The sequence below is a fragment of the Megascapheus bottae genome, chromosome 10, assembly GCF_031878675.1.
Source record: "Megascapheus bottae isolate mThoBot1 chromosome 10, mThoBot2.hap1, whole genome shotgun sequence".
Lineage (NCBI taxonomy): Eukaryota > Metazoa > Chordata > Mammalia > Rodentia > Geomyidae > Megascapheus > Megascapheus bottae.
In genome coordinates this window covers 56,470,837-56,498,655 of record NC_143518.1, presented here as the reverse complement: position 1 = coordinate 56,498,655, position 27,819 = coordinate 56,470,837, and the positions used below count along the sequence as shown (strand labels likewise).

Here is a 27,819-nt window from a genome sequence, read left to right as displayed (position 1 = left end):
CTGCCCTAGGCCAGCTTCTTGAACTTCCCTCCCGCCGCCGCCCAGCAGCCCCAGCACCTCGGCGATCCTCCCAGCTCCCTCCAGGTGGCGCTGCAGGATCGACGCGGGTTCGTCTCCCTCTGGCCGCCCCCGGATGCTTCGGAAACACCGAGAACAGGGGACTCGGTGGCTAGAGAGGCATCTTCCCCGGGAGCTCCCCGGGTCGCTGGGCCGCAGGCACTTCCGTTTCCGGTCCTCAGTTCCGGAAGTTGCCTTCTGGGGCGGCGTGCTGGTCAGTGTGGTCTTTGTCAGATTTCACCATGGCGTACCGTGGCCAGGGCCAAAAGGTGCAGAAGGTGATGGTGCAGCCCATCGTATCCTTCGCGGCGTGTCGGGGCCGGGAGGCGGGGGCTAGAAAACGGGGTGGACGTGTGAGACGGAGAGCAGGCTGGAGGGAGCCCCGTGCGGGCCCGCCTCCCATGAGCCCCCGGGGCGCCCGAGCCCGGGAAAAGCGCGGGTCGAGGACGGCGGGGGCCCGGGCCGGGCCGGCCGGGGGGCAGGCGCGGCGGGGCCGCGGAGCAGCCCGGCTTTCACAGCCGGGTGGCAGCGGGAAGCGTGGCCGGGGAGAAGGAATCGGGGCCTTCCAGGACCGGAAGGGAGGGGTGGGGTGTCTCCCAGTCCCTAGGGCTTCCCCAGTGCATGCCCAGTTGGACCTCGCTTTCAGGAAGGAATCAGGGAAAGGGAGGGGAGCAGGGGGAGAACCTTAGTCTCCTAGGGGGAGTGGTAGCATCGACACTGTCGCTGTTACGCTGTTTTCCTTACATCATCGCTGTCACCCAGAACCTTATCTTCAGATATTTGCAGAATGTAAGTATGCTTGCTGTTCACTGTTTTTTCACTTGGCAGTTTTGTTCCATTTTTGATGAACCTGAGGTATGAGCCTGCTCCAGTGTGATCGGTTGTTCCCCATGTGCTAGCTCCCCAGCACGCAAAAAGAAAAATTGAGTCATTACTTTGCAGGACCAGAATGATCTCACGTCTTCAGTTTTGTGGATGATGTTGATATTCTCTACCTTGAAACAAGGAACCCAGTCACCTTTAAACTAGGTGATGGATGGGCTTACTACCCGTGGGGAAGCTTAAAGGAAGAGGGGAAGAGGAAATTCAGAGAAATGACTTGCAGCTGCTCGTTGGAGAGAATTTTAGCCTCAATATAGAGTGTGAAAATTGATTTGCCATTCCTTTTTTTTTTTTTTTTGCCTGTCCTGGGGCTTGAACTCAGGGCCTGGGCACTGTCCTTGAGCTTTCTCAAGGCTAGAGCTCTACCACTTGAGCCACAGCACAACTTCTGGCTTTTTTCTGTGTATGTGGTACCAAGGAATCAAACCTAGGGCTTCATGCATGCTAGGCAAGCACTCCACCACTAACTCCCAGCCCTTACCCATTTCCTTTTTTTTTTTGGTAGTCTTGGGGCTTGACTTCAGCACTTGAACACCGTTCTTGGGATTTCTCAAGGCTAGAGGAACCACTTGAACCATGGCACCACTTCCAGCTTTTTTCTATGTATGTGGTACTGAAGAATGGAACCCCAGTCTTCATCATGCTAGGCAAGCACTACCACTAAGCCAACCTCCTGGCCCCCAGTTCCATTTTTAATTGCCAGAGTTATCTTCCCCCTGGTGGTTAGGTGTATATCATGGAGCACAGCCTATAAGCCCCGCTTTGGACCTGGATTTTGCTACAGTAAATAAGAAACCTTTGGTCAATAGAAATTACTGCTTAAGCTGGGTGCCTGTGGCTCGTGCCTGTAATCTTAGCTACACAGGAGACTGAGATATGAGGATGTGGTTCAGAGCCAGCCTGGGCAGGAAAGTTCTGAGACTCTTATCTCCAAAAAAACTTCAAAAAAAAAAAAGCCTGAAGTGGCACTGTGGCTCAAATGGTAGAACACTAGCCTTGGGTTCGGGGGGACGGGGTCTCGGGAGCTCAAGAATGGCACCCAAGGGCCAGGAGTTTGGCCTAGTAGTAGAGTGCTTGCCTATCATGCCTGAAGACCCAGTTCAATTCCTCAGTACTACATACATAGAAAAAAAACAGAAGTGGTGCTAGGCTCAGGTGGTAGAGCTCTAGCCTTGAGAAAGTCCAAGAACAGTGCTCAGGCCCTGAGTTCAAGCCCCAAGACCATTAGAAGAAGAAAAAAATTAGTGACATACACCAATACACACACACATGCATGTGTGTGTGTGTGTGTGTTTGTGTGTATATCACCCAGACTGTCACCAGTTTTCATTTGAAATATGTTGAGAAGCAGTAAGAAATAGGATTAACTGCCAAGATCTCAGGAAAATTACTTATTTGGACATTGTCAAGATAACGTTTATTAAACGATACGTTTTAACTGGCTTGGTTACTAACTTTTAGATATGAGCTGCTTCATTAAATTTCTTGGCATATGTTCAGTAAGCTTTTAAAGGAGTCCTTTTCTGTTGGTTGAAATCATTGTTTACTGTTTTAAAACACTGGGTTTTTTGTTCTGTTTTTTGCTTATGACAGAGATCTCGAATCCAAGTGTGGCTCTACGAGCAAGTGAACATGCGGATAGAAGGCTGCATCATTGTATGTACCCCCTGTGCTTCTTAAAGCACTTAGCTAAATAGAAAAGGACTTTTCAGAAAATAGCCACCTATATAATATATTAAAAAAAAGAAAGAAAGAAAGCTTCTCAGGACACACTATTTAGCCTTTTCTCCTCGTTTTGGTTGAATGACTTGTATAATTGGAGGAAGGGAGGGAAATTAAACCTTACAATAGAATTAGAGGCAGGTGGAGCCTCAGTGCCTTCCTCTTGAGCTAGGTGTTGCGGAACGGAACTGGTGAAGTACTAAAATAAGAATTCCAGGATAGCATAATGCGTTAAAGCAAGGATTAGGGTTTGGGTTTTATTTTTTTGTTTACTTTTTTGCTGAGGATCAAGCCCAGCCTCTCAAATGCTGAGCACTTGTTCTACTCTTGACCCACGCATTGTTCGTTTGAGACAGAGTCTTGCTGTATAGTCCAGGTTGGCTTTGAAATTGCAGTGGACCTTCAGTCTCCGTTTCTTATACACTAGGATTACAGGCATGAACCCCATTCCTAGTTTTAATGCTTTGAAGAAAATTAAAATATAGCCAGACATATTATGTTAACATCCTTTGTTGTCAGACATTCCATCAGTAGTCTCCCCTGCTCCTTTCAGGTAGAAAACAAAGCATGGTAATTAGGTGACAATGTTTCTGGAGCAAATGGCAAGAGCAGTGGTAGTGAAATGTAGTTTGTGTATGTACATGCATACTGTATTTGACAGGTTATATAAAGGGAAGGAGGATGGCTTGCTAACATAGCAAATGAAAAACCAAGCCAAAAAGTTGAAGAAATAATAGGGACCACATTCTGGCCAACCCACCCCCCACCTCACACTCTGCCTCCATTGAGGATTAAATTTAGGGTCTTCTACTTCCTAGGATATTTTTTTGGTTTTTTTGCCAGTCCTGAGCTTAAGCTCAGGGCCTGAGGACTATCCGTGGATTATTCTCAAGGCTAGAGCTCTACCACTTGAGCCACAGCACCACTATGTATGTGGTATCAAGGAATCAAATGTGGGTCTTTGTGCATGCTAGGCAAGCACTCCACCACTAGGCCAAACTCCCAGCCTGGTTTTTTGTTTGCTTTTCGTTTTTTAAGAAGCATCAAGCCAAGAACTGGTGTCTCACACTTGTAACTGTAACTACTCAGAAGTCTCAGATCTGAGGATCAAAGCTTGAAGTCAGCCTTAGTAGTAAACTTTGGGAGACTCCATACTTAATGAACCAGTAAAAAACTTGGGCTTAAGGCATAAAGCACCAGCTCATCAAAGAAACCAAATACAAGGCCCAGAATTCAGACCCTGGTTCTGGACAAAAAAAAAACAAAAACAAAACCCCCAAAAAACAGGTATGTTTCAGCTAAAAGATCAGTGATGACTTTTGAATTCCTACAGTTGGTGGGCATTTCTGTATCTGATTATGTAAACTCTTAGAATGGTTTAGATCTAGCCAGGTGTGGTGGCTTATGTCTGTAATCCTAGCTACTGAGGAGGCTGAGATCTGAGGATCAAGGTTCGAAGCCAGCTAGGACACAAAAGGACCTGAGACTCTTATCTCCAGTTAACCTCTAGAAAATGGGAAATGGGGCTTGGCTCAAGGGTAGGGCAGTAGCCTTGAGCTGTGACAGCGCCCAGGCGGAGTTCAAGCCCCATGACCCCGCCCCCCCTCCACACACAAAAAGAATGGTTTAGATCTGATTTTATTTGAAAATGACAGTAAAATTATTTTCCTAGGGTTTTGATGAATACATGAACCTTGTGTTAGATGATGCAGAAGAAATTCATTCTAAAACAAAGTCAAGGAAACAACTGGGTAAGTATAGAGTTGGCCTTACAGAATTGTAGAAGTATTTGTTTTACTGCAGAATCCAGTGGCCTGAACCTGGTTCGTGTGTAAATTGAATTTTCCTTTGGGAGCTTACTTCTGAGTGAGAAGCCATCCCTGCCAAGTAGTCCTTTCTGCTTGTTTTTCCACCCAGACAACTCTGAACAAACTCACCAAAAGCTAATGGTATTAAGTCTAATAGTGGTAGTGTTCATTTCAGACTCTGTAAACAGCATTTGACGATGCTGGCCACTCCCTTCTTGAAATGCTTTGATCATTTGATTCATTTTTCATCTTCATTCATTCCTTTTGAGGCATTTGTATATGCATCCCTTGAAACCCAGCTCATAAATGTTTGAACTGCATAGGGCTTGGTCCTCAGTATTGTTTTCCTAGACACTCAAGACCTCACTTCACTTACCATCTGTGTCTTGACTCCCATTTTACGTCTGAGGCCTGGCCTCTCCTTGAGCGTGTTTAGCATGTCTGTATGAGAACTCTTCAAAAGCTTGTCAAAGTGAAATCAAATTCAGCGCCTACTTGGGTACTGTTTGGGGCGATTTCAGGACTCACTGCTTTACAGGATGGCACCAATTCACATTTAGCCCATGTATCCTTTCTTCTGTGGCTCCCTTACCCATGTTACTTTTTTTTAAAAACTGACATCTCTTTGTTTGACATTCTCTGACTTACTGTTGCTCTTACAACAATAATAAAACAATAGTAAGAAAACTATGTGTTTTCTGCACATCCCTGTGTCAGCTGGCCTTGTCTGCCTCTGCTTGTCTTGTTCACACTGTCTCACTTTCTGAGTTTTCCACACTTTGCTTCTTCTGGTTCTTTGCCCCACCATATGTTAGGGTTTCTGTTTTATTTGAACAAGACCTTGATGTGTGTCTGGACTGGGTGTGTCTGGACTGGTTGCAGTCTCAGTCCTCCAGCCTCATCCTCCCCAGTGCTAGTCTTACAGCATGGCCTATCTCATATTTTCCCAAGCTGGCCTCATTCTTGTTCCTCTGGCCTGCACCAGTAATGCCTCGCCATATATTTTTGTCTGTGTTGTTGCCTTTGTCTTTAGAATTAAGGTCAAGTAAGTTTCTATTAATATTAAGCCTAGAGTTTAATTTGGTTTGCTTAAAAGTGAAAGATAAGATGTGCTGAGCTTGTTAAGATGGGTTGATTAGTGTTTCTCCACTTGAGAGAAGGATTTTCAATATGTTTGAAAGTGGATATAAGTAAAGGCGATTACATGTCTGTGCGTGTGGTATTAATAACTTTTTTTTGTTGCAGGTCGGATCATGCTAAAAGGAGATAATATTACTCTACTACAAAGTGTCTCCAACTAGAAATGACCAGTGAAGTGAGAAGTTATTAAAAATCTTATACAGTTTTGTTTTTTTTTAAGTGTTCTTTGCTGGGAATCTTAAGAAAACATACGTTCATATTGTATAATGAGCCCTGTTGTTAATATGTAGTGTGCACAGTTCTGATGACTTTGTGTTATCAGGTGACAATAAATGCCTTGGGATTGGTTTTTTATTAAGTTGCTATTATTTATTTGTATCCATTGGTAAAGACCTCTTTTGTTGGTGGTGGTGATGGTCATGGGGCTTGAACTCTGGGCCTGAGCACTGTCCCTAAGCTCTTCAGCTTAGGGGCAGTGCTCTACTACCTTGAGCCCCAGCACCACTTCTGGTTTTCTGGTGGTTAATTGGAGATAAAGTCTCACAGACTTTCATGCCTGGACTGGCTTTGAACCTTGACTCCCAAATCTCAGCCTCCTGTGTAGCTAGGATTACAGTCATGAGTTACCAGCACCCAGTGTAAAGACCTCTCATACAGTGGCAGTTTCAGAAGGTGACAGTTAAAGGGGTTGGCAGTTCTGGGAATATGCTGTTTTCATAGTAGAGACCTACATGTTTTTGAGACATAGAGTGGTAATTGTAGCTGACAGGTAAACTTCCAGTGTTGGGTGACAGAAAGGGAGGGATCAGATACAAACAATGGTATTGACTCATCGTGTCTCAATTTTTTTCTTTTTTTCTTTAGGGGCGGGGGGGGGGGGAAGTTCTGGGGCTTCAGCTCTCAGGGCTTGGGCACTATCCTTGAGCTTTCTCAATGCTAGAACTCTACCACTTGAGCCACAGCACCACTTCCAACTATTTCTGCGTATATGATACTGAGCAATCAAACCCAGGGCTTTGTGCATGCTAGTCAAGCACTCTACCACTAGGCCACCCTCCCAGCTCACGTCTCTTTCTTAGAACTAGCCTAGCCAAGGCTTCAGACCCTTGAAACTCTCAAGTTTCTAAGTGAAAATAGTTGGGGGTTATGAGAGCTCCATTGTTCAGCACTTTCTGCCACACTGAGGTCTGGGAAACAAGATGACAATGTGAAGGTTGGAGAATTCTCAATGGTAGAGTACTTGCTTATGTATGGGCCTTTCAGTTTTATCTACAACACCAAAAATAAACAACTGTGAGAAGCCAGGCATGATGTTGCATGTCTGTAAACTAAGTACTTGGTAACTGAGGCAGGAAAGCCTTAAGTTGGAAGCCAGTCTGGGCAACACATAAGATAAAACAAGCTGGACACCTGTGACACACGCCTCTCCTAGCTACTCAGGCTGAGATCTGAGGATTGCTGTTCAAAGCTAATCCCAGCAGGAAAGTCTGTGAGACCTGTAACCACTAAAAAGGACAAATTGGAGCTTTAGCTCAAGTGGTTGAATGCTAGTCTTGAGCAAAAAACAGTTCAGGGACATCACTAAGGCCCTAAATTTGAGCCCCAGGACTGGTGCCCCCCCCCAAAAAAAATCAGAATATAAGTGCCATTTGGGTATAAACAAAGAATACAAAGAATAAGCTGTTTTTTGACGTACATTTTAAAAAAATACCTGGGCACTAGTGGCTCACATCTGTAATCCTAGCAACTTAGGAGTCTTACCTGAGAATCAGTTCAAAGCTAGCTTGAACAGACAAGCCCACAAGACTGTACCACCAGTTATCTGGACTGGCTCAATGATAACACTCCCATCTTTGAGCAAGAAAGCCAGGCAAAAAAGCAAGACCCTGAGTTCAGACCCTAGTACATGATATACACAAAAGTACATTGAAAATAAGGTCTTAGGATTTAGCAGAAAGGTGACTAAGAGCTTGGTAGTGTTAAAGATGACAGAGTTGGTAAATTTCTAGTATAATAGTGTATTAGAGAGGCATACCTGTTTCATTCTTAACTTCTGGAGTTTTGCTTCCTCCCTCGATTGTCTTTCCTAAGTCTTAGGTAGCTCATGGTGGTGAACTTGAACAGCTGTTGAGCACCTGCTGTTACCTTGGCACAAAGTTAAGTAAATATAGTGAAATAAACAGATTAACTTTGCAGGTTTTGTTTTGCTTTGTTTTCTTTTCTTTTTTTTTTTTTTTTTTTTTGCCAGTCCTGGGCTTGAGCTCAGGGCCTGAGCACTGTCCTTGGACTTTCTCAAGGCTAGAGCTCTACCACTTGAGCCTCAGCACCCACCACTTCCGGCTTTTTTCTATGTATGTGGTACCGAAGAATCGAACCCGGGTCTTCATGCATGCTAGGCAAGCACTTTAACCACTAGGCCAGACTCCCAGCCCCTGTTTTGCTTTGTTTTCTGAAATAGCATCTCACTCAAAGCCTCCACTGGCCTGAACCCCAAGTCTTACTGCCTCAGTCTCCCAAGTGCTGTGATTACAAGCATTCCACACCCAGTTTAGCAGTTGATACTGTGCCCGGCAGAATGCTGGTATCTCATGAGTCTGAGATCCAGAGGGTTGTAATTTGAAGTCAGCCCAGGTAGAAAAATCCATAAGACTCCCATTTCCACACAGCAAAAACAGGATGGGAGCAATGGCTCAACTGGTAGAATGCCAGCTGAGTAAGAATGAAGCCCTAGGTTCAAGCCCTTGTACCATACCAGTACCCCCAAAAAACATGTCCTGTTGCTACTTAAATTGAATCTTTGTTTTGTTTTGTTTGTTTTGCCAGTTCTGGGCCTTGAACTCAGGGCCTGAGCACTGTCCTTGGGCTTTCTCAAGACTAGAGCTCTACCACTTGAGTCACAGTATTACTTGCGGCTTTTTCTGTGCATGTGGTACCAAGGAATTGAATCTAGGGCTTTGTGCCTGCTAGGCAAGCACTACCACTAGGCTACGCTCCCAGCCCCTTATATTGGATCTTACAAGATGAATAAAGCCCATTTTCTTGTCTTGTGATGCTGGAGGAGCCCAGGGCTTTGAGCTTGTTATTGCTAGGCAAACTTTTGCCACTGAGCTGCAACTCCTTGGGAAAGGAGTTGGGGAGATGCAGTTTCCCTGAGTGGGAAAGGAGCTGGGGAGATGTAGCTGAGTGGTAACGTGCCTATTTAGCATGTACAAGGCCCTGGGTTCAATTTTCAGCACTGTAGAACAAATAGACCGAAAAATGTGAATGAGGATAGCCCAAAAGTCCAGCTCCTTTTTTTTTTTTTAAAACAAAGGTGATGTACAGAAGGATTACAGTTACAAAAGTGAGGACTGCGTATCTTTTTGCAGAGTATCCCGCCTTCCTTCTTTCTTTCCCAATGTTTCCCTCTAGTTTCCACCTGCGAGTTGCAGAGTTCTGTAGAGTTTGTTTTCAACAGTGTGCAGTGAGTACCATTACTACATGTATTCACCATTTGTCCAGAGAGACTTTTTATTAGCCTGAATAAAGAAGCCCTTTCTGAGAGATTAGATAAATATAGGAGCCAGTTCTTATTAGAACTGTACATTCCTGCTCCCATCCTCTCTGAGCTTTTGGTTTTATTGAATAAAGGAACTTCACTAAACTGCCTACAGCTCTGAAGGAAAACACTGGGCACTAGAGGGAGTTGAAACCCTGAGACCTCTTCAGTCCTGCTGGTGAAAAGTTGAAGCTTTTTGCAGAGCAGAGCAAAGACCTCCCTGCAGCTTTCTTGGCACTGGAACAGCTCAGCTTGGGAGAAGGATAAAAGCTGAAGCAGTGTAATCCCTAAGAAAACCTGCTGGTTGCTTTTTCCATTTCCCCGTGCGGCCTTTCTGACCTGGCTGTCCTGTGCAAGCAGAGCTGTGCCTGCTGTGGCTTATTCTGAATGGATCAAGACTTGGAAGATTCTATTTTTGACAAGCAAACGATAGTGAGAAGTAAGGTACAGTGAAGTCTTAAAATGGAGCTCTGTATTTAGAAATCTCTGCTTGCTTTCCTGCTCTGCTGGCGCCTGTGGTGTTTGCTTTTTAAGTTGTACTTTTCCACAATCTGTAGATCCTTTCTTCTAGCCAGAATTGCTATTGCAGAGGGGGGCATTGCTCTCTGCTTCATTAAGGTTACTAAAACATGCTACTGGGAAGCTGTTCTTGTTGGCAGCCCTCGAAATGTGAGCAATTATTTTTCTGGAATGGCCATTGGTTTCTGAGGGGGTCTTGCTAACTACCCACTAACTCCCACTAACATTCCTGAAAGGGTAGGGGGACACTGGAGAGTGAAAAAAAGTGAAGGCTGGTGTGACCTGATAACTCTAGTTGAAGATAGGAAGGAAAGGTTTGAAAACTAAGACTTTATGTTTGTGGTTACCAGCTCTCACCATGTCACACTGTCAGCATCACATATGTCATACTTTGGGTCACCCTAATTGAGATAGGGATTAAGAGATTATGGGCCAGGAAATATCATGGGTTGTTCTTGGGGCATCGAACCCAGGGCCTCACACATGCTAAGTAGATACTCCAACATTAAGCTATACTCCCAACCTGTTTGGAGATTTTTTTTTTTTGCCAGTCCTGGGCTTGAGCTCAGGGCCTGAGCACTGTCCTTGGACTTTCTCAAGGCTAGAGTTCTACCACTTGAGCCTCAGCACCACTTCTGGCTTTTTTCTATGTATGTGGTACCGAGGAATCGAACCCGGGTCTTCATGCATGCTAGGCAAGCACTTTAACCACTAGGTCAGACTCCCAGCCCCCTGTTAGGAGATTTTTATATTCATTTTTAGCCTGTTCAGATTTTCTTAGTTGCTTTTTTTTTTTTTTTCCCAGTGCTACTCCAGAACGTGGCATACCAGGCATACCCTAGCACTGGACTTTCTCTTCTCTTCACAATTTAGATTTTCCTTTTTCTTTTTTGCCAGTCCTGGGGCTTGAACTCAGGGCCTGAGCACTGTCCTTGAGCTTGCTGAAGGCTAGTGCTTTACCACTTGAGCCATAGTGCCACTTCCAGTTTTTTCTATGTATGTGGTACTGAGGAATGAAACCTGTGTTTTCATGCACGCTAGACAAGCACTCTACCACTTACCATTAGGCCAAACTCCAGCCCACAATTTAGTTTTATTAGTTTTATTCGGTTGTCTAGGATTTACTCATTTCTTACAAATCACTGAAGTTGTTTATGATGATTCAAAGTAATTTTTGTTGTTGTTGATTGTGGGACTTGAACTGGGCCTGGGGGCAGTCCCTGAACTCTTCAGCTCAAGGCTACCATCCTACCCCTCGAGCCATAGCACCACTTCTGGTTTTCTGGTGGTTAGTTAGATAAGATTCTCACAGAGTTTTAGTGTCGGGGCTGGCTTTGACCCATGATTCTCAGATCTCAGCCTCCTGAATAGCTATGATTACAGGCATAAGCCACCATGCCCAGCTCTCAAAGTAATTTTTTTTGTTTTGTTTTTGCCAGTCTTGGGCTTGAGCTCAGGGCCTGAGCCCTGTCCTTGGACTTTCTCAAGGCTAGAGCTCTACCACTTGAGCCTCAGCACCACTGCTGGCTTTTTTCTGTGTATGTGGTACCGAGGAATTGAACTTGGGTCTTCATGCATGCTAGGCAAGCACTTTTACCAGTAGGCCAAACTCCCGGCCCCAGTAATTTCTTTTTAAGACAGTTTTATAATGTAGCTCTAGCTACTCTCAGGATTCCTCTGCCTCAGCCCCTGGTGCCAGATTTATGGGTGTATACCGTCATACTTGGTTTCCAAGAAGAAAGGAAAAATTGCATTGATCTTTTATATTTTTTAATAGTTTATTCAAAATCTGTCAGGTTTTGTTGCTGTTTTTTTTGTTTTTTTGTTTGTTTATTTGTCAGTCCTGGGCCTTGAACTCAGGGCCTGAGCACTGCCCTTATGCTTTTTCCTCAAGGGTAGCATTCTGCCACTTGAGCCACAGCACCACTTCTGGTTGGTTTTTTTTTTTTTTCTATGTATGTGGTACTGAAAAATTGAACCCAGGTCTTTGTGCATGCTAGGCAAGCACTCTACCACTAGACCAAACTCCCAGCCCCAGTCTGTCAGCTTTTGATTAGGGATGTTTGTTGCTTGAATGTTCCTCATAGAAATGCTTTTTGTACTATTTTGTGTGTTTGGATACATTGTGTGTTTTTATTTTGTTCGCTCTCTTTCTGTACTAGTGCTTAAACTGAAGAGTCATGTACTATTGTTTTTTCTCAAGGCTGGCATTCTACCATTTGAGCGTCTACCTCAAGCTTTTTTTTTTTTTTTGGCCAGTCCTGAGGCTTGAACTCAGGGCCTGGCCACCCCCATTAAACACTTTTTGCTCAAGGCTAGTGTTCTGCCACTTGAGCCACAGCGCCATTTCTGGCTTTTTCTGTGTATGTGGTACACATACACAGGGCAACATGCATGCTAGGTGAGCACTCTATCACTACGTCACACTCCCGGCCCACTTCTAGCTTTTTGTTAGTTAATTGAAGATAAGAATGTCATGGATTTTTCTGCCCAGGCTGACTTTGAACTAAGTGCCTCAAACTCAGCCAAGTAACTACCATTACAAGCATGATTCATTAATGCAAACTTTATCTTCATGTCCCTCTTTTTAAATTTCTTCATGAACCCAGTTCAAGAACTGATTGCTTAATTTCAAAATTCAAAAGTTTTGAATTTCCAAAATTTCTTCTGATATGGCTGGGGTTAACTTTGGTATTATGTGCTTTAATATATGGCAAGACCTTTGGTTCAGTCTCAGCTCCGAAGAAAAAAAAAAAAAGGAAAAAAAATTTCTTTCTACTTTTATCCTACCATCACTGTAAAAGATACTTGGCAGAATTTCAATATTCTCAAGTTTGCCAAGGCTCATTTTGGGTTCTAACTGAATCTCTCCTGCAGAATGTTCTGTGTATACTTAGAGGCACATCTAAGCTAAGCACTGGTGGCTCATACCTGTAATCCTAGCTACCCAGCAGTCTGAGATCTAAGGATCATGGTTCATAGGCCAGGAAAGTCTGTGAAACTCTTATTTCCAATTAACTACAAAACAAAAAAGTTGAGTGTGAAGCTGTGGCTCAAATGCTAGAGTTCTAAGCTTGAGTGACTAAAGCTCAGGGACAGGGTCCTGGCCCTGAGTTCAAGCCCTGGTACTGAAAATAAATAAGAACACGCCTATTCTGTTTCTGTTGGTGAGGTGTTCGGTATGTGTTAGGTCTACCAGGTCTGAAGTGATATTCAAGTCTAGGATATCCTTATTCGTTCATGTCTGTGTGATGGGTCTGTTGCTGAAAGTTGGGTGTTGAAGCCCTTACTATTGTTCTGTTATAGTTTGCTTTGTCAGATCCCTTAAGGTATTCTTCTTTGTCTCTTTTTACACACTTGGACTTAAAAAAAATGGAATTGTGTGATAGAGTTATAGATAGCCCTGTGATAGAGCTATAGATAGCCCTGTCTATGTTATTTTGGAGGTAGTCTCATGGACTTTTCTGCCGGTCCAGCTCTGAACCTCGATCCTCCTATCTCAGCTTCCTGAGTACCTAAGACTACAGGAGTGCACTTACTGTCACCCAGCCACTGTACTTAGTTCTTCGAGAGAAGTCATGTCATAGATCTCTATTTCTTTGGAGTCCATTAATGGAGCTTTATTTGTTTCTTCTTAACATGTTATGATTCATTGATTTTTTTTAATGTGTCCTTCATTGTTGTCTGAACATTTAAAGATGAGGTAGCCCTTCTTCTGGCCCATATAGGTGTACCAGGTTAGACTTTGAGTATTTGGTCTAATCTGGAAGGGCTTGAACTCAGGACCTGTGCACTATCCCTGAACTTCTTTTGCTCAAGGCTAGCACTCTACCACTTGAGCTACAATGCCACTTCCAGCTTTTTGTGTTTATGTAGTTCTGAGGAATTGAACTCAGAGCTTCATGCAATCACTCTGCCACTAGGCCACATTCCCAGCCCTCAGTCTGTTTTTATCTATTTATATTTATTTTTTGCCAGTCCTAGGGCTTCAACTCAGGACCTATGCACTGTCCTTGGGCTTTCCTCAAAGCTAGAGCTCTACCACTTGAGCCACAGCACCACTTCTGGCTTTTTCTATGTGTGTGGTACTAACGAATGGATCCCAGGTCTTTGTGCATGCTAGGCAAGCACTCTACCACTATGCCAAACTCCCAGTCCCTCAGTCTGTTTTTATTTTTATTTTTATTTTTATTTTTGCCAGTCCTGGGCTTGAGCTCAGGGCCTGAGCACTGCCCTTGGACTTTCTCAAGGCTAGAGCTCTACCACTTGAGCCTCAGCACCACTTCCGGCTTTTTTCTATATATGTGGTACCAAGGAATCGAACCTGGGTCTTCATGTATGCTAGGCAAGCACTTTAACCACTAGGCCAAACTCCCGGCCCCCTCAGTCTGTTTTTATAATGCACACCTTACCTGTTTTTGTCTACTTAACTTGTTTCTGTGATATGAATTCATAGAAATGGAATTACAAAATCAAAGACTTCACATTTAAATAAATATTTCTGTAGTTCCTTCTAAATTGCCTTCTAAATTACATATGAAAAAATGGCCTTCTCCTAGCAGCATGTGCAGCCAGAAGCTTCCATGACCTTAACAAGCCTGCTGTGAGTATGGTGTGAATGGCAATGAGAGGCCTCCTAAGGAGCCAGAGCTGGTGCATGGAAGCCGCCTGTCCTTTCATGACCTTGGAGACAATGAACTAGTCAGCTCTGCCTTACAACCACTTACTCATGTGAGGTAATCAATTTCCCTATCACCTAAGCCTGTTTTGTGTGTATTTCTTGTTACTTAACGAACTTTAAGCATTGTAACTCATAGAATGTCAAACTCCAAGAGCAATCAGATATTCATAAATATAGTGAAGTGTTCAATGTTTGAGAAAGTTGACAGCTGAGGTGATAACCTTGGGTTTTGTTGGGGAATCTAAATGAAAAAGTGAGATGACTAATGTTCCTCAGTAAAATTTGGTGAACATTACTTCCTTCTCGTGTTAGGAAAGCCAGTAGGGTTATAGCCTAGGGTTTGAGTTAAGCTATCACCTTAGTTGGAACTGGCACGTGAATTTGGCTGGTTTCCACCCAGAGTCAGGGCCTCTTCTTGCTTGGCTTTTTTGGTCAAGGCTGGTATTCTACCACTTGAGCCACAGCTCTGCTTCTGGCTTTTTGCTGGTTAATTGTAAATGAGCCTCTCTATTTTTTTTTTTTGGCCAGTCCTGGGGCTTGAACTCAGGGCCTGTGCACTGTCCTTGGACTTTCTCAAGGCTAGAGCTCTACCTCTTGAGCCACAGCACCATTTCCAGCTTCTTTTTTCCCCCTATATGTGACACTGAGGAATTGAGCTGGGATCTTCGTGCATGCTAGGCAAGCACTGAACCACTAGGCCAAACTCCTAGTCAAGTCTCAATTTTGCTGCCTTTGAACTGAGATCTCAGATCTCAGCTTCCCGAGTAGCTAGGTTGTTAGGCATGAGCCACCAACACCCAGTGGGTGATTGAAATAAATTAATAATTAAAAATACAAATGAAGCATTTGTTATGCCTCAGAAAGTAACAAATATTTGTTTAGAAAGGGCCATTGTAAGTTTTTTTTAAAAATTTGTAAGTGTGTAAGTAAAAGGTGCAAATAGAGTTTGGTTTTCTCAGATTGTTCCCAGGCACTGGGCCCGGGCTTTTACTTGTGTGCTCAATGAGACAGGACAGTGCCCCTGGTGGCCAAGTTCTGCAGGCAACATTACTGCAGCTACAGACCCTCTGTCCTCCACCCCATCGACCCTCTGGTGGCCGTGGGCCTGATTTCTGAGCCTGGAACTTTACATTTTTCACATCTTAGTGGAAGTAAAGCTTCCCAGGCTGTATATATCCTATTGCATCTGGCTTCCTGCATATAATCATGACGAGATTCATGCATGTTGCATTTATCAATAAGTTGACCCACTTTTACAGATTACTATTCAGTTTTATGGTTATACCACCACTTGTTTATCCATTAACTAGTTAATTGACATGTGGATTGTTTACACTCCGGGACAGTTATGCTATAAAATTTATGTGCAGTCCTTTGTTTTAACTTCCTTAGATGAATATCTAGGAGTGTAAGGAGGCTGAGTAAGAGCCAGGCCATTCTGGGTTACAAAGTCAGAGTCTGTCAAACAGAAAGAAAGAGGGCTGTGGGTGTGACTCAAGCAGTAGAGTACCTGCCTAGCAATCCAGGCCCTGAGTTCAAACCAAAGCAACTGCCAAAGAGGGAGGGAGAGAACTGTATTTATTATTCTTTTGTTTTCCTATTAGAAATGATTTGAATTAGTTATCCTATATCACTTGGCATTGTCAGATTTCTTTTTTCTTTTTTTTTTTGCTGGTTCATCATTCTAAAAGAAGTATGATAGCTATTTTTTCAATCTGTATTTTCTGATGGCCAATAATTCTGCGCCTCCTTTCATGTGCTTATTGGACATCTCTGTCTTTTTCCTCTTCTTCTTCAGTGCCGGAGATCAGATCCTGAGCTACATGTGTGCTATCTAGGCTAATATTCCACCACTGAGTAAACCTCTCATCCAGTTCTTGTGTGGAGGTGGAGATGAGGATAGGGTGAGGAGGTAGAGGTGGGAGTGTACACACAGTAGTACTCAAGCTTGAACTCAAGGCCTCACACTGTTGACTGGTTTTCTGGCTTTCTTCCTTGGTGCTCTACCACTTGAACCACATCACCAGCCCAGCATTTTGCTGGTTAATTGAAGACACTTAGGGATTTCCCTACTCAGACTGACTTCAAACCAGTTTTCCAGGTCTCAGCCTCTTGAGTAACTAGAAATACAGATGTGAGCCACTTGCTCATTTCTAATATTGCTAATTCGTGTTTTTACTTTTTATCAGTCAAGCTCACCAGAGGTCGGTCTTTATATTGATTTTTTTCAAAGAACTGTCTTTTCATACTTTTCCCTAACATGTTATAATTTTCAACTCTGTTTCTGCTCTTATTTTCTCCTGTCTCTATTGATCTTTCTCTAGTTTCTCAGATAGAAGCTTTGAATAATGATTCATAACTTTTTAGATTTTCGCTTTTTATTTTTTGGTTGGGTGGGTGGGTGGTTTAGATGGGTCCCCCCCACCCCGCCTTTTTACTGTTGAGGATCAAATCTAGAGCCTCATACTTGCTAGGCAAAGGCTCTGCTACTGAGCTAGCCACCCAGCCCTTCTCATTTTATTTTGAGACAAGGTATTGGTAACCTGCGCCAGCTAGCCTCCAACGCGCAGTTGTCCTGCCTCAACCTCCCCAGTAGCAGGGATTACATGTGAGAGCTATAGTACACTCATTTTACCACATGGCTCACAAAGTTTGCTATGTTGACGTTTCGTTTTTCTCCTTTTTAGTTCCTTGTGATTCATGGGTTATTTAGACGTATATTGTCCAAGTTCCAAATATTTGGAGATTGCCTAATCATTTTTACTCATTTCTATTTTAGTTCTTATGCAGTCAGAAATGGATTTTGTGTGCTCTAAATTATTACAAGTGCGTGAGGTTTGTTTTATAACCCACAGTGTGATCTATGGGTTAGTGACTGTTGTACATCTACTTACAAAGTGCGTGTGTTCTTCTGTCGTTGGGGGAACGGTTCCAGTGGAGTCAGTATACCAGATGGCTGAAGGGCTGTCCAGCTCTCCTGTGTTCTTTCTCACTTCCTGTCCCCTTTCTAGTTTGCTGGACACAATACGTTTATCACAGGGATATTATGTGTGCTTCAAGTCTGAAAAACCTCTATTTTTTAACTAAGGTGTTGATATTAGTAATCTTTAGGATAATTCTTGATATGATTGGTTTAAATCTATCATCTGATAGAGACAGTTCTCCAAACCTCTCCTATTATCTGAATGTTTTATCTACAAGGTACTCACAACACTTTGTTCCACATTACTTTTTTTGTTTTTGTTTTTCTGCCCCTACTGGGTTGAACTCAGGGCTTGGGCTTAGACACTGCTCCTGGGGTTTTTCACTCAAGGCCAATGCTCTACCACTTGAGCTACAGCTCCACTTGTGTGTGTGTGTGTGTGTGTGTGTGTGTGTGTGTGTGTGTGTGTGTGTGAGTCTTTCCTGCCTGGGGTGGCTTCGAACCACAATCCTCAGATCTCAGCCTCATGAGTAGCTAGAATTACAGGGATGAACCACCAGAGCCCAGCTTCTCTGTTCCTTTAAAAAATAATAATAAAAATAATGATTTGCCAGGAATTGCAGTATACATCTTTAACTTACAACATTTTACCTTTAGTAATATCCTTCCACTTGCTGTGTAAGAACTTTATGCCCACGGTAGTCTTGAGTTGAAGAGCTCAGGGACAGCGCCCAGGCCAAGTTCAAGCCCCATGACCCACAAAAAAATAAAATAAATGAAAAAAAAAACTTTATGCCCCAGCTTCTCCCTCCTGTGCTCTGGTGGGGATGATCATATTTGTAGATATAAGTCCCACAGTATTTTGTTACTGTCTTTGCTTTGGACGTTTATCAGGTTCATAAATATACCTTTATATTGAGTTAAAGTGTCCCATTTAGGAATTTTTAAAAACTGAACATCAGCTTTTGGATAGGAAATGTTTTAGGTCATTCTTCTTTGAAGAGGTGCACAGTTATTTTTGTTAAATGGATCTTTTCTTGGCTTCCAGTTGCAATCTTTCCGTACATGGCCTTCTCAGCCCTTCGTGGAGGAAACCTGAGGGCTGATTCCATTTATGTATGGGCAGCCTCTGAAGTCTTGGCTGGAGTTCAGTGTCAAGGAACTAACAGCAGGAAAGGCTGGAGGGCAGGTCAGTGAGGCACTTCCTTTTCTCCTCTTATTGTTAATGTCCTTCAGACAGCAAAAGAAAAGGAAAAGTATTTCATGCTTCAGTCCTGATACCTTGTTCTAACTTCAGGGTGTTTCTTTCTTCCAGATTCCATTATTAAAAGTTTCTTATGACAGCCAGAGATTTTTTTTTAAATATCACCAGTAATCCCATTTCCTGTAATAGCTATTTCCTAAGCGGGGCATGGTGGTCCATGCCTGTAATCCTAGCTACACAGGAGACTGAGATCTGAGGCTCTCACTTCAGAGCCAGCCCAGGCCCTAAAGTCAGTGAGAAACTTATCTCCCATTAACCACTAGAAAACCAGAAGTGGTACTGTGGCTCTGAGGGTAGGACAGCCTTGAGCTGAAGAGCTCAGGGGCAGTGCCCAGGTCCAGAGTTCAAGCGGTTTTAGCTCCATAACAGGCACAAAAATAAATAAATAAATAAGAAAAATAACTGGCAAGGAGTTTGGACTAGTGGTAGAATGCTTGGCTAGCATGCACAAGGACCTGGGTTCGATTCCTCAGTACCACATACATAGAAAAAAAGCCCGGAGTGGTGCTGAGCCTCAAGTGGTAGAGTTCTAGCCTTGAGGAAATCCAAGACCAGTGCTCAGGCTCTGAGTCTAAGTCCAGTCCTGGCAATAAAAGAAATAAAACAAAACAAAAACAAACAAACAAAAAAAAAAAACAAAAACAAAAAACCGAAAAAAAACTTAAGGAAGTTTAGAAAATAAATGTCCTGGAGAAATAATTTTACCCAGAGAAAGAAGGTAAATTAAACAACATCAAAATTTGTTTTTATGAATTGCATGTGCTTTTCCCAGAAATTTGCTTGAGGTTTATATGCCTCTTTTTTGTGTGTCTTTTCTCCTTCTTTGCCTTTGTCTTTTTCTCTTTTTCTCAGTACTAGAGATAGAACTCAAGGTCTTGCACATACTCAGCAAGTGCTCTGATACTGAGTAATATCCTTAGCCCTTATTTACTGATTGATTGATGGCTGGATGGTGGTGCTGAGTTTTGAACTCAGAGCCTCCCACTTGCTAGGCAGAAAAGATAAGGCCTGTCTTTATGCTGAACTGTGATCTTCCTAGTTTTATGTTTTCATATCACTGAGATGACAGGCACATGCACCTAGCCCACCCAGCCTTGGGCCAAGATCCCCCAATCTCTGCCTTCAAAGTAGGTAGGATTACAGGCTTGAGCAACCCTACTTAGCCTTATTTATTTTTCAGATATGTCTCATTAAGTTTCTTAGGTTGACCTCAAACTTGCCCCTCTCCTGCCTCAGCCTTTCTAGTAGCTAGGATTACAAGTATGTGCCTTCATGACATGTTAAATAACTGTCTTTTTATTTCTTTTTCTTGGTCTTGAGGCTTGAACTTAGGACCTAGGCACTGTCCCTGAGCTCTTTCCTTCAAGGCTAGTGTTCTGCCACTTTGAGCCACAGTACTACTTCCACTTTCCCTGGTAGTTGATTAGAGATAAGAGTGTCACAGACTTTTCTGCCCGGCTGATTTTTGAACCATGGTCCTCAAATCTCAGCCTCTTTAGTAGCTAGGATTACAGACATGCACCACCAATCTCTTTCTTTCTCTTTTCTTCTTCTTCTTTTTTTTTTTTTTTTTTTTTTTTTTTGCCAGTCCTGGGCTTGAGCTCAGGGCCTGAGCACTGTCCTTGCACTTTCTCAAGGCTAGAGCTCTACTACTTAAGCCTCAGCACCACTTCCCGCTTTTTTCTATGTGTGTGGTACTGAGGAATCAAACCCAGGTCTTCATGCATGCTAGGTAAGCGCTCTACTGTTAGGCCAAACTCCCGGCCCTCTTTTTCTTTTTTTATATGTGAGTGCTAGGGCTGGAACTCAGGCCCTTGAACTCTTACATGGCTTTTTCATTCTCAGCACTTTTGCTCTACCACTTGAGCCACATCTCTGGTATAGTGTTTTGCTAATTAATTGGAGTTGGAGTCTTCTCTGCCTAAACTGGCTTTAGATCCTTCAGAGCTCAGCCTCTTGTATGGCTGGAATTACAGGCATAAGCCACCAATACCTGGTTACTTGATTCTTATTTAAAACAGCATATGGAGTCCATTACTGTGTTGACATTTTGACCTGCTCCTCCTTATAAGCCATATTTTTTTTAAAATCAGGATTTGCTATGTATTTGGTCACATAAGCAGTGGAAAAAACATGATAAGGAGCTCTTCATAAAGGGCCTTAACCTGTGCAATCCACTGCAGATACCAGTCACTGTATGAGCCTTGACATGTGGCTGCTGTGACTGTTGAGCCTATTTCCTAACTGAGAAAGCTTTTAAAAGTATTTTGGGAATACTTTTTGTGTGAGAATCTACTATTTTTCTTTTTTTAATTTTTAATTTATTTACTTTTTCTTTTGTTTTTATTTATTTATTTTTTTGTTTTGTTTTGGTGTTAGTCCTGGGCCTTAAACTCGGCCTGAGTTTCTTGGCCCATGGCTAAGTGCTCTACCACTTAACCCATGGTGCCACTTCTAGATTTTTTTTTTTTTTGAGAGCTAAAAGTCTCACAAATTTCCTGCAAAGGCTGGCTTTAAACCATAATCTCAACCTCCTGAGTAGCTAGGATTACAGGCATGAGTTACTAGCACCTGTCAAGAATCTGTTATAAATCTAATGAAAATTAAATATAGGTCCAAGCCAGGAGTGGCGGCTCATGCCTGTAATCCTAGCTATTCTGGAGGCTGCTGAGATTTGAGGATCATGGTTCAAAGCCAGCTGGGGCACTAAAGACCTAAAGACTATGAGATTCTTATCTCTAGAAAATGGGAAGTAGGACTGTGACTCAAGGGGTAGGGTGGTAGCCTGGAGGTAAAGAGTTTAGGGACAGGGCTGAGGCCCAGAGCTCAAGCTCCATGACTGACTAAATAAGTAAAATAATAAATAAGTAAATATAGATCCACTATTTTTGATAAAAATTTAGTATCCTTATTGATTGTACTATGTATAAACAGCAAGTTTCAAAGACTAAGAACAGAAGTAGGAATCCAAATATTATTTCATTTTTTGTATTTATTAGTTTGAATTATTTTGGTATAATAGGTAGATTAATATATTAATTTTACCAGTTACTCCTTTTTTTTTTTTTTTTTTTTTTTTGCCAGTCCTGGGCTTGAGCTCAGGGCCTGGGCACTGTCCTTGAGCTTTCTCAAAGCTAGAGCTCTACCATTTGAGCCTCAGTGCCACTTCCAGACTTTTCTATGTATGTGGTACCGAGGAATTGAACCTAGGTGTTAGTGCATGCTAGGCACTCAACCACTAGGCCAAACTCCCAGCCCTGTTGCTCCTTTGGATATGTCTGTCAGGTACTTTAACATCACATACGCAGCTTGTATTCTCTTTCTGCTGGCCTAGATAATGAAGTATAAGTGAGAAAGCACAGCTTCAAAACTTTGCACACACAACTCATTGTTTAAAGTAAGATTTATGGAGTGACTGAGATTAGAGAATTCCACGTTGGAAATTTTGGATAGAGACTCAGGAAGGCTGAGGCAGGAACAACTGGACATGGGGATAGAATGGGCATTGACAATGCTTATTGCCATTAGTATATAACATAAACAACATTATAGTGACCTATGTAATCCCAGGACTATGAGGTAGGAAGATTTATGAGAAAATTGAAATAATGCATTGAACTTCTAAGTATACAAACTCCAATGTCTCAGCACCAGAGAGGGAAAAGGTGATCCAGGCCAGCTCAGACTACATAGTGCGACCCTGCCTCAAAGGACTGAAACAAAAAAAAAAAAAATTACACAAGCCAGAGACTTAGAGAAAATATTAAAAGCAAAGGGGAAAAATTGTTATAGAGAAACAAGGATAGCAGCATATTTCTCATCAAATACAATGCAGGTAAAAAAAATGGGGTAACGTCTTTAAATATTGAAAGAAAAAGAAACTTGAATTCTATACCCCAAAATAAAGATGAAGTAGGAAAGATGTACAAAAGCTGAAAATTCATTCTTAGCAGATTTCATAATCAGAAGAAATGTTTGACCTAGTGGTAGAGTGCTTGCCTAGCATGCACGAAGACCTGGGTATGGGTACCACATACATAGAAAAGCCAGGAGTGGGTGGGTGTGGGGTGTAATCCTAGCTACTCAGGAAGCTGAGATCTGAGGATCAAGGTTCAAAGCCAGCCTGGGCACTAAAAACTCCTGAGACTCTTATCTCCAATTAATCACTAGAAAACTGGAAGTGGCACTGTGGCTCAGTAGGTAGGGTGGTGGCCTTGAGCTGAAGAGCTCAAAGGCAATGCCCAGGCCCAGAGTTCAAGTCCCATGACCAACCCCAACTGACAAAAACAAAAAGCCAGGAGTGGTGCTATATGGCTTAGGTGACAGAGAGCTAGCCTTGAGGAAAAAGACCAAGGACTGCACTTAGGCCCTGAGTTGAAGCCCCAGAACTAGAAAAAAAAAATAAAAAGAAGAAGAAGGAAGAGGAGGAGGAGGAAATGCATTAGGTACAAAGAAGATACACCTAATAGAAATATGGATTTACAGAGAGAAATGAAAAAAAATTTTTTTCTAAAAACAACTACCACTATTTTCACTGAAACGAAGGATCATTTAGTTCATTTTTTTGGTTGTTATTGTTCCTGAATTTAGGGTTTAAACTTCTAACAGTGCAATAAACATATCAGTGTTGTAATAAAAAAGAATAACTACCACTTAAAAGAAAAAGTAATAAGATTAACCATGTTGTTTATATGTAGGTTTTTTTTTTTTTTTTTTTGGTGGGGGGACTTAAATTCTGGGCCTGGGCAGTGTCCCTGAGCTCTTCAGCTCCAAGGCTACCATTCTACCCAAGCCACAGTGCCACTTCCGGTGTTATAGTGGTTAATTGGAGATAAGAGTCTCATGGATTTTAATGCCCGGGATGGCTTTGAACTGAGATCCTCAGATCTCAGCCTTCTGAGTAACTAGGATTACAGAAATAAGCCACCGCACCCAACAATAAATGGATTTTTATATGTAAAATGTGCAATGGTAAAAGGTCCAGGAAGGGAGAAATGGAATCTTTCTGTTGCAAATTTTCTTTCTTTATAAGAAAAAAGTTATTACTTGGGCCAGGAGCATCACTCAGTGGAAGAACAGTTGCCTAGCAGGAATAAGAACCTGTATTTAATATGCAGAGTTAATGTGCATACAAGCACACATGTCAGTGTAGACTATTGCAAGATAAATGTGTAGTATAGATTATAAAGCAATAAGGAAATCACCAGGAAAAAAAGAAAAACTAATAAGCTAATGAGAGATTTAATGAAATCATTTAAAAGTAAAACAAGACTGGGGAGCCGAGAACATGGCCTAGTGGATTCAATACACGCAGAAAAAACCAGAAGTGCCAGGCTGGTAGCTCACGCCTGTAATCCTAGCTACTCAGGAGGCTGAGATCTGAGGATTAAGGTTCAAAGTCAGCCCTGACAATAAAGGACCTGAGACTCTTATCTCCAATTAACCTCTAGAAAACCAGAAGTGGGCCTCAAGCCCAGGACTGGCCAAAAAAAAATTAGTTTAAGCAAGTACCAATAGCTCACCACTATAATCGTAGCTACTCAGGAACCAAAATTTGAGGATTAGGGTTTGAAGCCAACTCAGGCAAGCAAATCCAAAAAACACTTATTTTCAATTAAGTAGCAAAAAGCCAGAGTTGAAGGTGTGGCTTACGTAGCAGAGTGTCAGTCATGAACAAAAATACTCAAGACCCTAAGTTCAAGCCCCAGTATACACATACACACACACACACACACACACACACACACACCTCAATTTAAAAGGAAACAGAAGAAAAAATTGAGAAGAGCTGAAACAAAATGAAAACATAGCAAAGTGGTACATTTAAAGCCAACCTTATCAATAGTTATACTTGGTGTTGAGAACTCAGTGGTAGACCAGTTGCCTTGGCTATTACTCAGAGTTTTTAATCACAAATAAAATACCTGATGTAATGTATACAGAGATTTATTTTCATTTATGGTTTCAGAGATCTTCATCCACATTGCCCAACTGCATGGGTTCTGGGCCTGTACTGAATCAGAACACCATTCTGCTAGAAATGGGAAGGAGGATGTGGTTCACTGCACAGAAGGAAACACTGGCTGGCTTTCTCCTTTTGCCCTTCTCATGCCATCTGAGCCCCAGAGAGCTCCAGAGGCACAGCCTCATATTCTTCTAGGTGCTTTTTAGTCTATAATCAAGTAATCCATAACAATTAGCCATGATGTTTAGTAAGCAAGAACTCTTAGGTTTAATCCCAAGCATCAAAAAAGAAAAAGGTGGGGGGCCAGGAGTTTGGCCTAGTGGTAGTGTGCTTGCCTAGCATGCACAAAGAACAGGTTCGATTCCTTGGTACCATATACAAGAAAAAGCCAGAAAGTGTGCTGTAGCAGTGGTAGAGTTCTAGCCTTGAGAAAGCCCAAGGACAGTGCTCAGGCCCTGAGCTCAAGCCCAGGACTGGCAAAAAAAAATATGGGGCTGGGCATGTGGCCTAGTGGTAAGAGTGCTTACCTAACATGCACGAAGCTCTGGATTTGATTCCTTCATAACATACACACAGAAAAAGCCAGAAGTGGTGCTGTGACTCAAGTGGTAGAGCTCTAGCCTTGAGAAAGCCCCAGAACAGTGCCCAGGCCCTGAATTCAAACCTCAAGATAGACAAAAGAAAAAAAGTTGTGCACAATAATAAAAATTACCCCCCTAACACATCAGAATGGATTTTTTGTTTTTTTTTTGCCAGTCATGGGGCTTGAACATAGGACCTGAGCACTGTCTTTGGGCTTTTTCTCAAGGCTAGAGCTCTGCCATTTGAGCCACAGCACCACCACTTCCAGGTTTTTCTATGTATGTGGTACCAAGGAATCAAACCTGGGTCTTTGTGCAAGCACTCTATCACTAGGCCAAACTCCTGCCCCTCCAACTTTTTTTTTTAACCAGTCCTAAGTTTTCAGTTAGGGCCTGGGCCCTGTCCCTGGGCTTCTTTTGCACAAGATTAGCACCCTGCCACTTGAGCCACAGCACCACTTCCAGCCTTTTCCATTTATGAAGTACAGAGGAATGGAGCTCCATGCATGCTAAGCAAGCATTCTACCACTAAGCCACATTCCCAGCCCCAGAATGGATTAAAAAAAAAAAAATAGACCCAACTATGTGCTACTGACAAGACAACCATTAAAGATAAAGTAAAAGGATGGAATCTACCCATTTTCTTTTAATTAAAGAGCCAGAGAGGCAAAAACAGAATTAGAAAAAGGGGATTTCAAAACAAAGCATATTATCTGGGATAACAGGAAAGATCAGAGGGTCAGTTCAATAAGAGGCCATATTTTACCAACCTTGTTTACATGCCTAACAGCACCTTTAAAAAAGTTTGAAGCAAAAGCTGGCGCTGTAGGTCATGCCTGTAATCCTACCTACTCAGGAGCCTGAGATTCGAGGATCACGGCACAAAGCTAGCCCGGGCACTGAAGTCCCGGAGACTTTGATCTCCAACTAACTACCAAAAAATCACAAGTGGTACTGTGGTTCAGGGAATAGGGCAGTAGCCTTGAAGAGCTCAGGGACAAAGCCCAGGCCCAGAGTTCAAGTCCCACGACCGACTGACAAAAAATAAATAAATAGTTTGAAGCAAGACCTGCTAAGGAGAAACAATTTTCACAGTCATGTTTTAATAACTGATAATAGCAGCAACTGATAAAACAACAAAAATTCCAATGTGAAAGACTTAAATGAAGCTATCGATAGATGTCATACAATTGACATTTATTTTTAGCAGCATTTGAAACTTATTTTCTTCCAAATGTTCAAAGTACTTCTATTAAAATGGCCATATTCAAAAAATAAAAAAATAAAATAAAATAAAATGGCCATATTCTGAGCCTCGTACCTCATCCTTAAATAAAAAACACAATGGGAAGCCAGGACTTATTGTGAACTAAGTGAAACAAAAAACTGGGCAGCCACATGCAGAAAACTAAAAATTGACCCTAACCTTTCGCCATGCACAAGCATTAACTCAAAGTGGATCAAAGACCTCAATGTCAGACCGGAAACCATGAAGCTGCTACATGATAATGTAGGAGAGACACTGGAACTCATAGGCACAGGCAACAGATTCCTGAACAGAATCCTAGGGTCACAACAGATAGGTGAGAGACTCAACAAATGGGACTACCTAAAAATAAAAAAGTTTCTGCACAGATAAAAACATAGCCACAAAAGTAGAGAGACAGCCAACCAACTGGGAAAAGATATTCACCAACAATACATCAGACAAATGCTTAATAGCCAATATCTACAGGGAACTCAAGAAACTAATCCCTCCAAACCCAACAAACCATTCACTAAATGGGCAAGGGAACTAAAGAGAGACTTATCAAAAGAAGAGATTAAAATGGCAGAAAAGCATATGAGAAAATGTTCATCATCCATGGCCATAAAGCAAATGCAAATAAAAACAACCCTAAGAAACCACCTTACCCTAACAAGAATGGCCAAGATTTTGAACTCAGGCAATGACCGATGCTGGCCGGGGTTGTGGAGGAAAAGCAACCCTACTATACTGCTGGTGGGAATGTAGACTAGTTCAGCCACTCTGGAAAGCAGTGTGGAGGTTTCTTAAAGAACTGAAAATTGACCTTCCCTACGACCAGGCATACCACTTCTGGGCATCTACCCTGAACATCATAATCCAAGATATGATAAGGACACCTGCTCAGTTGTGTTTATCTCTACTATTCACAATAGCCAGGTGGTGGAAACAATCCAGATGCCCTACTGCAGATGAAAGGATACAGAAAATGTGGTATATATATACAATGGAATTCTACATAGCCAACAGACAAGATAAAATAATGGCATTCACAGAGAAGTGGATGAATCTAGAGCGAATCATGTTGAGTGAGACAAGTCAAGACCAAAGGAACAAAAGGCACATGGTATCCTTAATATGTGGCTATTAGATCCACACAGTACAAGAGCAAAGACTTTGGGTACCCAAAGCTCTGGACATGGTATGGGAAATATAAACACAACTACATAGACATAAAAACTTATGACTCTATAGACATAATGTTTTATTACATAGATTAATATGTACCTATGATATACAAACCCTCAGCCTAATTTTGATTATGTTCTAAAAACTAAATGTCAGTGATTGTATATAGAGATTCCCATCTTGAATACTTGTTTGTTAAACACATCATTTGAAATATGATGTAAAAATCAAGGTTAAAAAATTCTTTTTTTTGTTTTTTTGTTTTTGTTTTTGTTTTTTTGCCAGTCCTGGGCTTGAGCTCAGGG

The 27,819-nt window shown here is 42.3% G+C and overlaps 1 protein-coding gene across 1 annotated transcript; it reads left to right on the top strand.

Moving 5' to 3' along the window:
* Positions 1 to 234: 234 nt before the first annotated feature.
* On the top strand, positions 235 to 5,963 carry Snrpe (small nuclear ribonucleoprotein polypeptide E). The gene is made up of 5 exons (XM_090341374.1): positions 235 to 353; positions 820 to 846; positions 2,533 to 2,595; positions 4,334 to 4,412; positions 5,715 to 5,963. Exons 1-5 carry the CDS (start codon positions 300 to 302, stop codon positions 5,768 to 5,770), a joined length of 279 nt encoding a protein of 92 aa, XP_090197500.1. The 5' UTR covers positions 235 to 299; the 3' UTR covers positions 5,771 to 5,963.
* Positions 5,964 to 27,819: the final 21,856 nt, after the last annotated feature.